Below are 16176 nucleotides of genomic sequence, written 5' to 3' on the forward strand. Positions count from 1 at the left end.
ATGCCTATTTCCATATTCCCATTGTGCCTCACCACAGACAGTTTCTCCGTTTTGCCCTTCAAGGCCTTCACTTTCAGTTCAGGGTGCTTCCATTTGGCCTCTCCCTCTCCCCATGAGTGTTCACAAGGTGCGTTGCGGCTGCGCTCTCCCCCCTGCAATCACAGGGCATGAAGATACTGCCGTATCTGGACAATTGGCTAATTTGTGCACCATCCGGCTTCAGGCGGCACAGGACACGGCTCACCTTCTCTCTCACATGGCCCGGCTGGGCCTCAGGGTGAACATGGAGAAGAGCTCTTTGAGCCTCTCCCAGCGCATAACCTTCATTGGTTTGGCCCTGGATGCAGTCACTATGAGGGCCTGTCAATCGCTCAAGCGTGTGGACGACATACCTCCACAGCCTTCCCCTCTTCCGAGGGGGCAGGCAGTTGCCCTACATCCTCTTTCTTCGCCTCTCGGGCAAATTGACAACTGCCTCAGCTGTAGTACCCTTGGGCTTGCTGTCACTGCTCCCCCTGCAGAGATGGCTGAATAGCCTTCACTTGGATGCAAAGTGGCACAGGCACAGGAGCATTGCCTTCTTGCTTTATCCCCGTGGAGGGAGAGGGCATATCTGTCAAAGGGTGTCCCCATGGGCTCTGTTCCATTCCGCCTGGAGGTTGTCACAACAGATGCCTGCCTCTCAGGGTGTGGTGCAGTGTGGCAGAACAGGGGCAGTGGACTGCTCAGGACAGCATGGAGCATGTCCATGTTCTAGAGCTACGGGCCGTGCACCTAGAGCTCAAACACACATAAACCATCAGGGGAGCACCAAGTTGCTACGGGTGTCCCGTGCTCTTCTGACTTGGGCGGCCCCTTGCCTGACCAGCCAACGGGCAATGTATCTACAAGGGGAATGTAACCAGGTCGCGGATTTCCTCTCCTGTCACAAGCCTCCACCAGGGGAGTGGCAGCTTCATCCAGAGGTGGTACACAGCATCTGGGGTCTCCTCAGCAGGGCAGAGGTGGATCTCTTCTCCTCAGAGATGTCGACCCACTGCCCACTCTGGTTCTCCTTGATGGAGAGGACCAATCCTCTGGGTCAGGATGCCCTGCCTTTCCACCGTTTCCTCTGATCTTACCAACGCTTCTCAGAGTGCTTCAACAGGGCCACAGATTTCTGCTGGTGGCCCCCTTATGGCCAGCCAGAACTTGGTTCTCCCTGCTGCACAGACTCTGTTGCAGGACACCCTGGCGCTTCCCCAACAGGAGAGACCTCCTGTCTCAGCTAGGGGGTCGGCTCTGGCATCCCGATCCCAGCCGCCTTCAACTGTGGGTATGGCCGCTGGAGGGCCCGACACCCTGCTGATTGGCTGCATAGAACCAGTCAGAAAGACTATTCTTAATGCCAGAGCGCCATCTACCCGTCTCCAGTACGAGAACAGGTGGAGGTTGTTTTCTGGTGTGCGGTTCAGAACAAGGACCCAGTACAGTGCCCCGTGCCTGCCATTCTCGAGTTCCTGCAGTCCCTCTTAGATAGGGGCCGGTTTCCCTTCACCCTGAAGGTGTACATGGTTGTTATTTCATGGCAGCATGCTCAACAATAGCACAGTAGGGAGCCACAGGCTGGTGGCTGTCGGCCAAGACAGCTTTGCTCCTTCGGCAAAGTGTGTGGGTGAGCTACATGCCCTGTCGGTGAGTGAACCATGTCTGAAGTGGAACTCAGATGATTCGGGTGTCACTTTGTGGGCTAATACAGCGTATCTTCCAAAGGTGCTGGCACGCTTGTATGTCAATCAGCCTATCCAGCTTGCGCAGTTTGACCCCCCGTTAGGAGAGGAGAGGTCAAGGCTGCTGTGCCCGATGCGGGCCCTCAGAGGTTATGTGGAAGCCACCGCCTGCATACGGCAGTCAGAGCAGCTCTTTGTCTGCTGTGGCGGCCCTAAGAAGGGCCGTGCTCTTTCGAAACAGTAAGAGACCATTTCCCATGCATACAGGGGCGAACGGCCGTGCTCTGCCATCCGGAGTGAAGTGCCATTCTACTAATGTCTCCACGTCGTGGGCGACCCTGAAAGGTGTGCCCGTGGAGGACATATGTGCTGCGGCCTCATGGGCATCGCCCAGCACATTCATCAGATACTACAGAGTGAATATGGCAAACATCTGTATATCTGTTGATATAAGTCATCTAGTGTTAAGCACTGCCTCTAGCGGTCAGTAAGGATGAAATAGAACAAAAGTTGCAGATGTAACTACGGTTCTATGAATCCTGGATGACCACCAGAGTTCTTGGTCACTCGAATTTCGTGAACTTGCAAGAAGATTCCGTAGGACTGATGACCGGAACTTATACCCGCCTGGGGTCATCCGAAGTCACACGTGACTTTGTTGATATAAAGACTTGACCTACGTGTGCGCGAGACGGAAGATATACAGTGTTGAGCACTGCCTCTGGCGGTCATCCAGGATTCCTAGAACCGTAGTTACATCTGTAACTTTCGTTTTTATTAGTAGTTGTAATACTGAGTTGAGCACTTACACTTTGGTTGAACATGTCTGTCTCATGTCGAAGGGTGGTGTACTGACACAGATGCTGTCTGATCACCTCTACCCGCTCCACCTCCAGCCGCTCGAGCTCCTGAGGAGGAAGAACAGTTAATAATGACTGAGTCATAGAGAAATCTCTACTCTTCCATCTGTCGACACAGAGAAGACAAGACAGTCTGCAATGCCAAAAGACTTACCTAACAAGAATCATTTGCAAATTCCCTGTTTGGCAAACTGTAAAATATTCACACATTCCATGAAAGCTGTTAAAGGTGAAGTCTCTGGAATGAATGTAAAGAATCAGAGGGAGCCCTGATGCCTTGCTTTTGGGAAAGACGTTCTATGCCATCTAGAAATATGCTGTTAGCCAGATTTCAGTGCTACAGGTATTTAACAACTTATACGCGGCAACGTGCGCTTGAGCAACACTTTAACGGCGACAAACCAACAGTGTAGCTGGCCACGGTGGCCGTGTTGATGCCTTTTTCGCTAGTAGTGTTAACATATCAAAACACATTGGGCATTACACAGGAGTTTACCATTTCTCTATAAATATTGTTTTACAGTGTGTGTAGGGGCATTTTGAGAATGTGGATGATTATAGAGGTCCATCAATTGTCCAAGTGGAAACAAAAATCTAAAGCTCTTTCCATAAAACTGAAAAATAAATATATGGAATCCTTTCTGTATTTAACTTGAGAAATCATAATGGGAGCCTTAGTGCGGACTAAAAGTGAAAATATGAAATATATATATACATATATATATATATATATATATATATATATATATATATATATATATATATATATATATATACATCTTATATCTTACCACCATCAGATACTACACCAAGTATGCACTCATAACCTTACACTACACACACAATGAAAAGAACTGTATCAAACTAAGTAATGGTTCAGGACATTACAATATGTGTTTTACACATTGCAATTGCAATTGCAAACTACAATAAGATGTTTTTTTTATTTAAAAAAAACGCAGCACAGCTTCTTCTCACACACCAAACCACACACATTAAAACACATTATTTCTTACCAGACTTGTGGTGACCATCTCCTCAAACCATTTGGACTGAGACTGGTTGTACAGGTCGACACAGCGCATCAGATCGTCTCCTGTTAGAGAGAATAAATAGAATACAATAAGACGTGACAACGCTCCTCTGGGTGTACCGCGCAGTAAAATTCACCTTTTCTCCACTAGGTGGTGATACTTCCAAACTAACTCACACACTGTTGATGCGTTACCACAACACTCATGTACAGTACTTGTTCCACCTCACTCAGTTGATGCGATTATCACCAAACAGTGCAGACAGTCTGGACTGATAATAGATTCCATTTTGATAACATATGCAATGATAAAAGGAAAGGTCTTATCCGCACTGCCTGTATCCTGCTGACAGCAAAACAAACACTAATCATCTGAGATTGAATCAGGGAGGAAATGATGCTGATCATTCTGCAGATGACTCTCAATCTTCTGCAGTCAACTTCTGCTGATATATCAGCTACTTTTTATTCACATTAATACTGTACTATTTAAGTGTGAATGATAAATAGCTCACAGCCAGTGTAGGACAGTGTTTTTCAAAGTGGAGTCTGGGGACCAAAGAGTGGCCCGTCTCAGTCTAATTCTGATGCCTCTTTATGACCCACATAAGTCTTTTTCTATAGAGTTTTTCTTAATGCTTGCCTCTGTGCACAAAACCACACTTTGTGGTCACACTTTTGACCACAGGGACCGACAAAATTAACACAAAATAGAAGTTTATTGAAGTAGCTTTAAATAGGTCAGGTATTGGATAAGATGGGAAATGTCATCTATTTACGTCGCTAGCGATTGATGTACCTAGCTACATCCAGCGCATGGCCACAAATATGGTGACAGGGGTGGGTGAGAAAGACACAACTGTACAGGACGTTGTAGGTCGACTTAAAAAAAACCGTAATCAGAATATTTCAGTTAGCTTATTGCTAATACAGTTTCAATGTCGACTAAAAAGGATGTTGGATGGAAATGTCACTCGCTACCGCTGCAGCTGTGGCTCAGGAGGTAGAGTGGGTCTTCTGATTAGTGGGGGGTTCATTCCCAGCTCCTCCAGCCCGCATGTTGAAATGGTGTGTGAGTGTGTGAATGTTTCAATTAGAATCTGATGAGCAGGTGGCCCATGGTGCTGCAGCCTCTGTGGTCAGTGTATGAATGATCACGTTTAGTTTACAGCGCTTTGAGTGGTCAGAAGACTGTTCCACACTGTTCTATTTATATACATAGTGTTAAAGAAGTCACCTGTAGACAAACTAGATTGTACTCTTATTACTTCAATATGATGATCTTTCACCTTTTATAGCTTATAATATATTTGGTATTGTTGTAAATTTTGAATTTCCCTCAAGATAACTAAAATAAAACAGTTTTGTGTGTTTGAACAAAGTTTGTCCATCAGCATGAATTTACAGTGACAGACCTACTGGCGGCTCTGTGGGATTTAAGAGGTGCAAAGGAACATAAATTGAATTTTATGCGGACTGTGTGCTCTGGCACATCAAAAAGTTTTAGTGTTTGCTGCTGCTGCAGCACAGTTTACAGTAAACAGGGTCTTCAGGTCAGCTCAGAATGTGTTTCTATAAATGGAAAGTGAAGTTAAATGGGAAGAAAATGCAAGAGAGCAGCTGTTTATACTGCAAAAAGGGTTCATCACAGAAGTACAACCCTTATAAACGTAACCTATAAATTCCCTTTTTTTAAGTAAAAGCCAAAAGTAATGAGCTCCACAAAGGGTGATTATGGCCGTAGGTGGTTGATTTAACGGCATAAGGAAATCCATGCTATAAGGAGACGTACATGAAGACATGCTGTGTGCAGTCCATGTCAGCGAGAGCACTAAGCGATAATGAGTCTTTGTTATGAGCAGACAGATGCCAGGCTTTAGTTGTTTTGGCATCAGTCTCCTCTCTGCTTCCCTCACACTGTAGTCATCACCACTAGCAGCCAGACGCCATGAGCACCGTCAACAACTGCTGCTGTTTTTCTCCCTGGTTGCGTAAGCATCATTGAGGAGGGATGACTCTGTGTGTGTGTGTGTGTGTGTGTGTGTGTGTGTGTGTGTGTGTGTGTGTGTGTGTGTGTGTGTGTGTGAGGAGAGTCAGATTGGTACTTGTGTGTGACAGCATGTGGTCGTGCCTGGTTGAGTCATGACATCACACTTGGGCGGAGAGTCTACATCTGCTTACTCTTAGCCAGCCACTTTCCACAGGTCGCACACCTATTAAAACTTTTACAAACCAACCCGGCTGCTGCTAAGGCTACTTCTCCAACCCGCCTCTTTTTTCCCCTCACACCCTAACATGCATATGTGTGTGAATGTGGCCTGATGAGACTGGATTGTCACAGCTTGTTCATGTCAGCAATTTTCTTTTGGTGGGGTTATCAAGCTCTAAACCAATCAGTGGTGAATGTTGAATCAGTCCTATCGAGGTCAGTCAACCCAAGTTGTGGTAGTGGTTGTTAGCGGCAATTAAAGTTAACTATGTTAATCTAATGTGGGCATCGATTCTGAGGTCTGGAATCAGGTTAGAGAAAAAACATTCGAACTAAAACCAGTATGTAACTATGTAAAAAGCTCATGTAGGGCTGAGCAAAAAACTTCAATCACATTCTTCCATATCAGTTGTTATCAATACGTACACTGCAATATGAATTGAGTCAATATTTATTAGATCTGAAATATCTACAAACAGAAAATCTGATTGTTGCTTTCTGTGAAGACACAAAAAACTTTCCCCAAAGAAAGTACTCCGTCTGTCCATCTGACTTTTGATACCAAAGTAAATAAGTAATTCTTTCCTTTGTTACTCTGCTTACTACTCTCATTATATAAATCATTTATGTCATATACACTGAATGTGTTGTAACTATGTTATGTTGTTCATTCTGTACACATGACATCTATTGCATTCTGTCCATCCTGGGAGAAGGATCCCTCCTCTGTCGCTCTCCCCCAGGTTTCTTCCTTTTTTCTCCCTGTTAAAGGTTTTTTTTAGGGGAGTTTTTCCTGTGCTGATGTGAGGGTTCGCGGACAGAGGATGGCGCATGTGTACAGATTGTAAAGTGCTCAGAGGAAAATTAGTAATTTGTGGTTATATGAAATAAATTGAATTGAATTGCTCTCTACTTCCTTAAACAACAAACACCTGAGTGAGACTGTGTCCCCACAGTAACCCCAAGTGTGACCTTTGACCCCTGGCTCTGACCTGCTTGTGTGGATTTCCTGCGGGCCTTCTTGATGTCTTCTTCAATCTTGTTGCTGAGTTTGATCTCCAGTTGCTGAGTCTTCACCTCCAGCTCTTTCTGTCTGTCAGCCAGAGCTTTACGGGCCTGCCAAAGGTAAAGTAAGGGACAGGAGTCACAGACACGCTCAGATCTCACAGCTGCACATATGAAATATTTTATCCTAAAGCGTCCTGCTTTCCTACGTTCAGTTGATGGCCTGCTTTTAAATTTCTAGCTGAGTTTCAGGCAGCAGACTTTTTCTTCTTCAAACATAAACATCATTCTAATTATAGTGATACATTTTGCATCTGTTATAATGTTACAGTCTGCTGCAATTCATGTGATACAGTGATAATGCCATCTGCTATGCACTGTCTCGGTATTCATCCATAGCCAGTATCTGATTTCCTGTCCTGCTTTAAATGCTCAATTGTCCATCAGGCGAGTTTATCAGAGAGCAACTGTTTTGTCCCACATTTGACAGATGATGTGAGGCAGATTTCAGCTCCAGGCTTCAGCCAATTGCTTTTCATTGTATGTATACAAAAAGCAGGAAACATTCCAAGGAAGGGAAACAGCCGTCTGCTTATGGAGAAGATGTGGAATTTTAATCACCAGCAAGATGATTCCTGAAAAATCCTGCTGCCGAGCACAAGGACAGAGCTGTGTTACACTAGAGTTGCTTTGCTTGTTCTCATATCTGTATGTGTTGGTGTGTACCTTCTCCACCGCTGCATAGCGACCAACCAGTTGCTTCCGTAGGTCGGCGATGTGATGGTCAAACCTCTTCATGTCCTTCTTAAAGTTCTCCCTGAAGGCCAAAAAAGGCTTCTCCACTTCACTCTGGAGCTGCACAAAACAAAAAACATCAATAATTCAATGTTGACCAGAAGAAAATCATTTAGGTCAAATGGAGACCTCCTCCTAAGGACCTCAGGAAGGGTTGTTGTTGCAGAAGGCCCAAGGAGAGCACCAGGCTTTGTAGCAAAGTTTACATAGTCGCCAAACAGTGGAATTACAATTTCCATGTGCAACATGTGATGCCATTGGGCCCAAATATACTTTTTCCCATAAACTTACAGTACCAGTCAAAAGTTTGGACACACCTTCTCATTCAATGCTTTTTCTTTATTTTTATTTTTTTCTACATTGTAGATTAATATTGAAGACATCCAAACTATGAAGGAACACATATGGAATTATGCGGTAAACAAACAAATGCTCAACAAACCAGAATATGTTTTATATTTTAGATTCTTCTAAGTAGTTAAATGAGAAGGTGTGTCCAAACTTTTGACTGGTACTGTATATTGGGAGAGAGGCGATTTTTACTTGATTAGACGGTTAGGGTCTACTATGCACTAATAGCCAAATCCAGGGTTACCGGTATTTTCCTTCTACCTATCATGTGAATGAGAACGAGGCTGGACCGTGGGCTGGAAGGCGGGGTAAAGGAAACACTAATCCACGTGATCTATGGGCCCATGGATGCGGAAGATCACTGGAATAGAATTTTATCTTAATTTTGGTAGGAAAGCAATAAGTTAGCAGACTCCCAAGTGTTTCACATAGTGTGTGCAAAGCCCTGCCCTCGATGAAACACATAGAAGAGGAGAGGAGAGAAACTATCACTGAGTTAGCAACTTTCATTGGAATAAATTGGGCACATTATCCAGTTCTCTAAATACATCCATGCTTCCCTCTGGAGACTGGAGACCATCCACTCTTCCTCTGCCTAGTGTCCCCAAGAGTGAAGTCTAAAAGCTTTGCCTTTTCTGAGGAAAAACATTGTCAGTATGAGCTTGTTTGTCTGATAGACTCACACTGATGCTGAAATAAAGTAGGCCAGGACTGTATTTGGCTCCTCAGCCTTTAACATGCAGTTGAACAGTGTCATGTGAGGGAAGCCAGTTTGCAACAGGACAAATATAGAAAAGAACTTCTTGGAAAAAACATTTCCACTAAATTCTATTGTATTAAACCAAATCAGGCTATGGTGGGAGAAAAAGAGAACGTTTAGGTAAAGCACACAGCTGAATCTCAATTTAGTGTCACTCAGTGGTGTGGTATTGTGTTCACTGCTCAAAAGCATGCACAATTATTGATATCTTTCAGATTCCTGATAACTAAAGAGAATAAATCTTTCAGACAGCTTTATGGTTATGGTGTATCCGGCGTGTCCAACTTTACTTTTGCTAAATGCAGAATAATCTGGGTGCAAAGTATGGCGTGTGGTTTGTGCCGTGTTTAAATGACAGCTGCATCTGAAATCCAGACGCAGATACAGTAAGTCTTCATGCATAAAACGTGGTGTTGAAGTGAATTAACTTCTTTTCCCAGCAGCAAGTCATGAAAATAATTATTCTATTTCATTTCAGTAATGATGAAGTTATCGATCAAGAGGGAAATTACTGAAATCCCCCTCTCAAATTTTCTGATTTAATTATCCAAAAAGCATAATTAGTTTCATTTCCTGTAGTCGCTTTCAACTTTATGCCATCAACCTCTCACCTTTAGCTAGTTCAGAAGAGAAACAACCAGAACATTATATATCAACATTGCTTGACTTCCATTCAGATTTCCCCTGATTTTTAAAAGTAAGGAAATGTAAATGACACCCAGCATTAAATCGTACAGTTCTGGGAATGTGACAAGATTATATTATTTTAGAAATGAGAAACTTGTGGGTAGCAAGCCTGTCAATAGTTATATGATCCAAATAAGCAATGTGGCATTCTGTCCCGGCCAGTGCTGAATGAGATCTATAACTCCCTCCTGCAGTCACATTGGATACAATCATTTAAAGTTAATTTCCAATCCTTCCTTCTTTAAGAACCTGGAACTGTGCCACACATCTGTGCATCTCTGGAGGATAACATCACTGGATCCGTTTCAAATATGATGTATTGTTCACTATTGAAAAAGCGTGAGATTGAGATTTTTCTGTAATTCTAAACAATAATTTAATTTGTCGCACAGTCTATATGTATGTCCAACAGTGAGCGTATAAATGTCTCCATAAGGGGAAACAGCTGCCGATATAGTTAAAGCCTGTATGTAAATTCTACAGTTTATGAAAGATACTGCAGATGCTTGTTTAAGTATTAGGGATGTATGTTTCACTGGATCCGAATCAATCTGAAATATATGAACATGATTCCAATGATTAAAACACAATGAATGGATTCTCAGTATCAGCAGAGCCTTACTAGAGGATCAGAATCTGTACTAGGGAGAATTCCTATTATGTCAAAAAACATTTTCTATATAAAAACCTTTTTTTCCCTTTTTGCTTCTTTTGCACATTTGTGCCATTATGTGTGTTTTACTAATGTTGTTATACATTTAAGTTAATAAACTTTACATGACCCTTATAGCTCCTAATTTTGTCTTATTGCATTGAAGTTAAGTTGCCCTTAGAAACAGAACACAAAGCCAGATTTAAAGATGCATGGTTGCATATAAAGTCAATGCAAAGATGTGAGTGGACACCAATAGATCAACTCTGAGCAGTGCACATACAGTAAATGAGCTAGTTGCAGCATCTAACATACAGTGGAGACATTGGCTTCACGTTCAATCTACAGAAATGCATAAACAGAATTCAGGTGTAGGCATCAAGCAGGTGGAAGCTGGTCAGAGGTGGAGAAAAGCGTGATGTATTACCTTGGAGGAGAACTTTAGGTGAACCTCAGCTTCATCTGCAAGGCTCCTCTTCAGCTGGGCCCAAGCCTCCCCCAGAGTCCTGAGACCAGATAAGAGGGAGGCTGTTTAAAATCTTACACAAGAAAAGGACCACACACACTTTACATTAACACACTTTTCACACACACACACACACACACACACACACACACACACACACACACACACACACACACACACACACACACACACACACACACACACACACACACACACACACACACACACACACACACACACACACACACACACACACACACACGCACACGGGGTTCAGCAACAGTGTCGGTGCAAAAGTTCACGGATGCACAAATAACCAGTAAATCTAGAGAGCAGAGCTTGAGGCCCACAGCCAGTTCAACAGATGATACGGCTGTATGGGACATGAGATACAGCTCTCAGCTTTTCAACACAGCTAGGGGCAATAACGCTGAGAGGGCTTGTATTGTTTTGTAGATAAGCATTAACATTAAGTTAGCCGATGCACATTGCTTAATAATTATACATATCTTGTTTCAATAGGCAACACGTCTGTTTGGATATGAAGGAAGTGAATGATTGATAATTAGCCCATACGGGAAGCCTGTAAAACGATCATCCAGCAGTCACACAGTCACACCCACCAGGCTTTAGGTCCAGGACTGACGATGTTTATGGGTAAGCGGGTCACTTCAAAGCATCGCTCTGAATGGAGGACATGTGTGGAATTCCCTCAGACTGACACCCAAACCATTCCTAATACAGTATAAAGTCTAGCACAAACCAGAAATGGCTCTAAAAGATTGTTTGTTTTTACAATCAAATTGTGAAATATTTTCACATCCTACGGTGGATGAGTTTTTGTAAAACTTTGGGGAAAATGTTGTAACAGAACATTTTACAATCCAGTTAGACTTCAAGTGTCCGGGCCGATTAAGATATTGATCTATTCAGTTCAATTCAATTCAATTTATTTTGTAAAGCTGAAAATCACAAATTTGCCATCAGAGGGCTTTACAATCTGTACAAATACAACATCCTCTGTCCCGGGACCCCTCACAAAAAGTAGAACTGTGTTCTCATTGACTAGTTAGATTTATCTGTAACAACAGGGACTGACAGGGTCCCAATTGGTGCTTGTAACTTCAATGCAGTGTTCAGTGCATTTTCAAATACAGTTTCCTGCTTTCTTTACTCAGGCAAAGAGACCACACTGTTGAAATAATTTGTGCAAAATACATCTTTTTTCATATTCTTGTTTTTTGACATATCTGCAAATATATATATCTACAAATATTCTTAACACATTCACAAACTTGATTGTTTTTGTTAGCATTTTTATACATTCAGGTCTGAATGTGTTAATCTTCAAGACCCTTTTGACCTTCCATACAATGCTTACACATCACAATAAGGACAGCCAGATGAGAGACTAACATATGCATTTGTGGTTTGTACTGACATGATTAATGTCAGACATAGTGGATGGAATGAAGAGAGTTGTATGTATAACTAGAAACAACCACCAGGGCTGAAGAAAGAAAAGAGCACCACCTAAAGTGGACTTCTGTTACCCACCATAGCAGACTGTGTGTATCCTTCAGGTCTTACAAACACCTTACTTTTTCTTAAATTTAACATTTTAAACTTGTGAAGTGGTTATTTCATGGAATCTATAATGTATTTAACTCAGCCAGCATATACAGGAACAGTACAATATGTTCTCTACCTTAAAAACATGTTGTTCCTTTCTCACCATCCCCAGTGACACGGTCACTTGCCAATAGAATACCGTTTTGAAAATACTACTCAGGGAAAACTAATCTGTGTTCTCCCTGGATTCAACAGAACTGTTACAGTGGTACCAAACAAATGGTTACTTGAGGAATAAATAGACGGCTGGTTCTGGGCTGCCGCTGGTCCGATGGTAGGAACCGACCAACAAAACAGCAATTGTCCCGTCTGACCACAGAGGTGGCCTGAGAGAGAGAATAATGAAAGTATTGTGTTGCACTTTTCTGGATGTGGGCAAACTGAGCTGGATGGCATAATCTGGATTCTACATGGGACAATTCCATCCCACTCTAGTCCTCTATTTCCATGCTAATATGGACAGGGGGTGTTTTATATGCATGTAAACAGTGCAGGGGAGAGTAAGCCTTGCTAAAGCTTGTTTGCACATTGTCTCATTTCCACCACAGAGTTAGCCCACTTTACTTGGTTTGATATAAATGTTAAGTGAACAAACTAATCTTTTGACTGAAGTTAAAGTGAGCCTATGTACCTTTTGCTGAATTCAGAATGGAGCACCACAGTAGCCCAAGTGTGAGGAGAGCTAAAGTCTTATGTTGTGATACTGCAGTGACATTTTGTCCCGTTGCTATGCACTCTCACTGTGTCGTGATGGAATCTCTTAATTAAGGTTTAATAACGGCGTCCGTACAAATCACAGCATCTTCTCTTGTCGGTCTCTTTAGCCGTCCGTGCCCTGCTCAGCTCCCTGTTAGCTTACTTTCCATGTTCCTGCGTCCCCTCTGAGAATCAGACAAACACTGGCCCTCAGCGTGATATCCCTCTGCTGTCAGACTGCAGACAAGAGGAGAGGTAGCAAGCTCTTTCTCCCTGCAGGGTTTCCCTACATTCCCTTTCCCCTTTCCCCTGCACCCCCTAACACACACAACTAAATGTCGGCCGCCTCATCTTCCCTCTTATGCTCCTCCTTTATTCTGTATCGCCTCTCCTACCCCCTCTGTTCCTCTGCTCTCTCTTAATAGCTGAAGTATGCTGCAGGACAGAGATCAAAGCATTTAGTGATGTACAGGAAGGCCATACTGTTTCACAGCATCACTGACAGGGCCTCCCGACCCACACTCGGGATGTCTCGCCTGGTCGGCTAGCTGACTGGCAAGCTCGCCTAGGAGCCGCATGATCGGCTAATTGACCGACTTATTTGACATTGGTGTTTATGTCGACGTTTATGAGCACTGCACACACTTGCTTACTTCAACACACTGCTTCAGCCTGATTTGGACGTGTACGACCAGTAGTTAATGCTAATTTTAGCAAACTTAGCAGCCTTTTCTAAATCAGATGCGCGATTCATGAAAGCCCCAAGTAGAATACAATACCGAGGGGCACTGGGCTACATGAAGCAAGCTAGCTTTTCTGTTTCCACTCTTGCCTTGTTTATGGCTAAAGGTCTACAGTGGTATTACGTTAGTAACATTATACTTTTTGTCTGTCTCCAACAGGGAAACACAAGGAGAACTGGTACAAAAAGAGCCAGACAGTGACACAATGACGTTTCAAATTCTGCCCAACCAGGGCTAAATACTAACTGGGAGCTCTTTGCAGCAAGAGCTTATTGATGTAGCATTAAAAAAAGCACCACCTACAGCTACAGCTAGCCGACAGCAGTCATGTAAACTCTGGTCTAGATGAACAACCAGAGTCTGGCTGTTTTTTAAAGCAGCAATTAGAACACTAGGAAGCTACTCACCTAGTGAAGGCACATCTGACCCCTAGACCTTTTTCTAAATACTTGTATTCTTCTCTTTTAAATACATTTATGAACATGTATGTATCTTTTGACACTAACACTATTTAGCCAGTTGGCTGACTTTATTACTTATATCTAGTTTTGCTTCGAATACACTATGTTTTAGAATTCATCATTATCCTGTAATTGTCCCATTATTATAAATCCCACTGGGCAGGTCACAGGGCAGACCAGCATACAAGAGCTAGGATTGGCCAGGCGTCCATGTTCGTGCGAAGCAACCATGTTTGAAAACTAATCCAATCAAGGCAACAAAGAACCAATGAAGATTCTACTACAAAGATGTATTGATTACTCTGTATAACGTGACAATAACGTACATCAAAGTCAGCTTTCAAGATTAATTCCGTTGGATAATGAAGGGTATTATTGTTATGCTGACCTGTAGACTGTAGGGGTGATACTGCTGCAACAAAGCTGTCAAAATCAACCCTCTTTTGTTGCCTTGGGTCAGCATGGACCCTGGCAAATCCTTTCGGTTGCATGCTACACAGGTCGGATCTTTGCAAGAAAAGCAGTGGGCTTCATAATAATGTTCACTGGTACAGTGGTCATTGTTCAGAAAAGCTGCAATGTCACTTTATTGGAAATAATGCTTTTTATTTGCCCTTGGGTGGCAACTAACTTTGGAAATAGTTACTATGATAAATCAATCTTTCAACAATATTTCCAGATAAATTGTTTAGTTGATAAAAAATTATAATCTTATTTCCAAAAATAAGAGGAAAATGTCTCAAAAGAGTATATTTGATCATAATACAGATGCAAACAATTTGCAATGAACATTTGAAAAGCTTCTGCACTGTGGAAATACAGCGGGTAAAATAAGTATTGAACCCGTCACCATTTTTCTCAGTAAATATATTTCTAAAGGTGCTATTGACAGGTTCTCAGGTCACGCTTACTGAAATTTATTTAATACTTTGTACAAAAGCCTTTGTTGGTAATGACAGCTTCAAGATGCCTCCTGTATGGAGAAACTAGTCGCATACATTGCTCAGGTGTGATTTTGGCCCATTCTTCCACACAAACAGTCTTCAAATCTTGAAGGTTCCGTGGGCCTCTTCTATGAACTCTGATCTTTAGTTCTTTCAATAGATTTTCTATTGGATTCAAGTCAGGTGATTGGCTGGGCCATTCTAGCAGCTTTATTTGCTTTCTCCAATTGAGAGTTTCCTTGGCTGTGTGTTTGGGATCATTGTCTTGCTGAAATGTCCACCCTCGTTTCATCTTCATCATCCTGGTAGATGGCAGCAAATGTTTATCAAGAATGTCTCGGTACATTTTTCCATTCATCCTTCCTTCAATTATATGAAGTTTGCCAGTGCCGTGTGCTGAAAAACAGCCCCACACCATGATGTTCCCACCTCCAAACTTCACTGTTGGTATGGTGTTTTTGGGATGTTGTCCAGTGCCATTTGACCTCCAAACATGGTGTGCATTATGGCATCCAAAGAGTTCAATTTTGGTCTCATCTGACCAGACTATATTCTCCCAGTATTTCACAGGCTTGTCTAAATGTTGTGAAGCAAACTTTAAACGAGCTTCAACATGCTTTTTCTTCAGCAATGGAGTCTTGCGTGGTGAGCGTGTATACAGGCCACGGCGAGGTGCTCACCGGAACATTCAGAAGTTTAGAAATCCTTCTGTAACCAATGCCATCAGTATGTTTTGCAACAATAAGGTTGCAAAGGTCTTGAGAGAGCTCTTTGCTTTTACCCATCATGAGATGTTTCTTGTGTGACACCTTGGTAATGAGACACCTTTTTATAGGCCATCAGTTGGGACTGAACCAGCTTTCTAATTACTGATAGATTTCAGCTGGTGTCTTGGCCTTCCATGCCTTTTTGCACCTCCCTTTCTTCATGTGTTCAATACTTTTTCCCTGTCATTCCATTTTATTACACAAAACTTAATTTCTGAACTTGTTATTATTTATTTTTTGTATGTATGGATTACTTGGGTTGTTACCGACATCTGGTGAAACTTTCATGTCAATAGCACCTTTAGAAATATATTTACTGAGAAAAATGGTGACGTGTTCAATACTTATTTTACCCGCTGTATTTCTTTTTCCAAGAGTAAACGTGTAGTTTTCTATCTTTTAATTG

At 42.5% G+C, this 16176-nt stretch overlaps 1 protein-coding gene across 2 annotated transcripts in view; it reads right to left on the reverse strand.

Annotated features, from left to right (window-relative positions):
• gas7b (growth arrest-specific 7b) overlaps positions 1–16176 on the reverse strand; it is a 68540-nt gene that overhangs the window by 4891 nt on the left and 47473 nt on the right. For both annotated transcript variants that reach the window (XM_054601326.1, XM_054601325.1), the window contains exons 9-13: positions 10489–10567; positions 7543–7671; positions 6804–6927; positions 3586–3665; positions 2519–2617 (exon numbers count right to left, since the gene is read on the reverse strand). In XM_054601326.1, the coding sequence (XP_054457301.1) occupies positions 2519–2617; positions 3586–3665; positions 6804–6927; positions 7543–7671; positions 10489–10567 (511 nt within the window). The remainder of the gene's footprint in view (positions 1–2518; positions 2618–3585; positions 3666–6803; positions 6928–7542; positions 7672–10488; positions 10568–16176) is intronic.

This window comes from Anoplopoma fimbria, chromosome 7 (genome assembly GCF_027596085.1).
Source record: "Anoplopoma fimbria isolate UVic2021 breed Golden Eagle Sablefish chromosome 7, Afim_UVic_2022, whole genome shotgun sequence".
NCBI classification, from domain to species: domain Eukaryota; kingdom Metazoa; phylum Chordata; class Actinopteri; order Perciformes; family Anoplopomatidae; genus Anoplopoma; species Anoplopoma fimbria.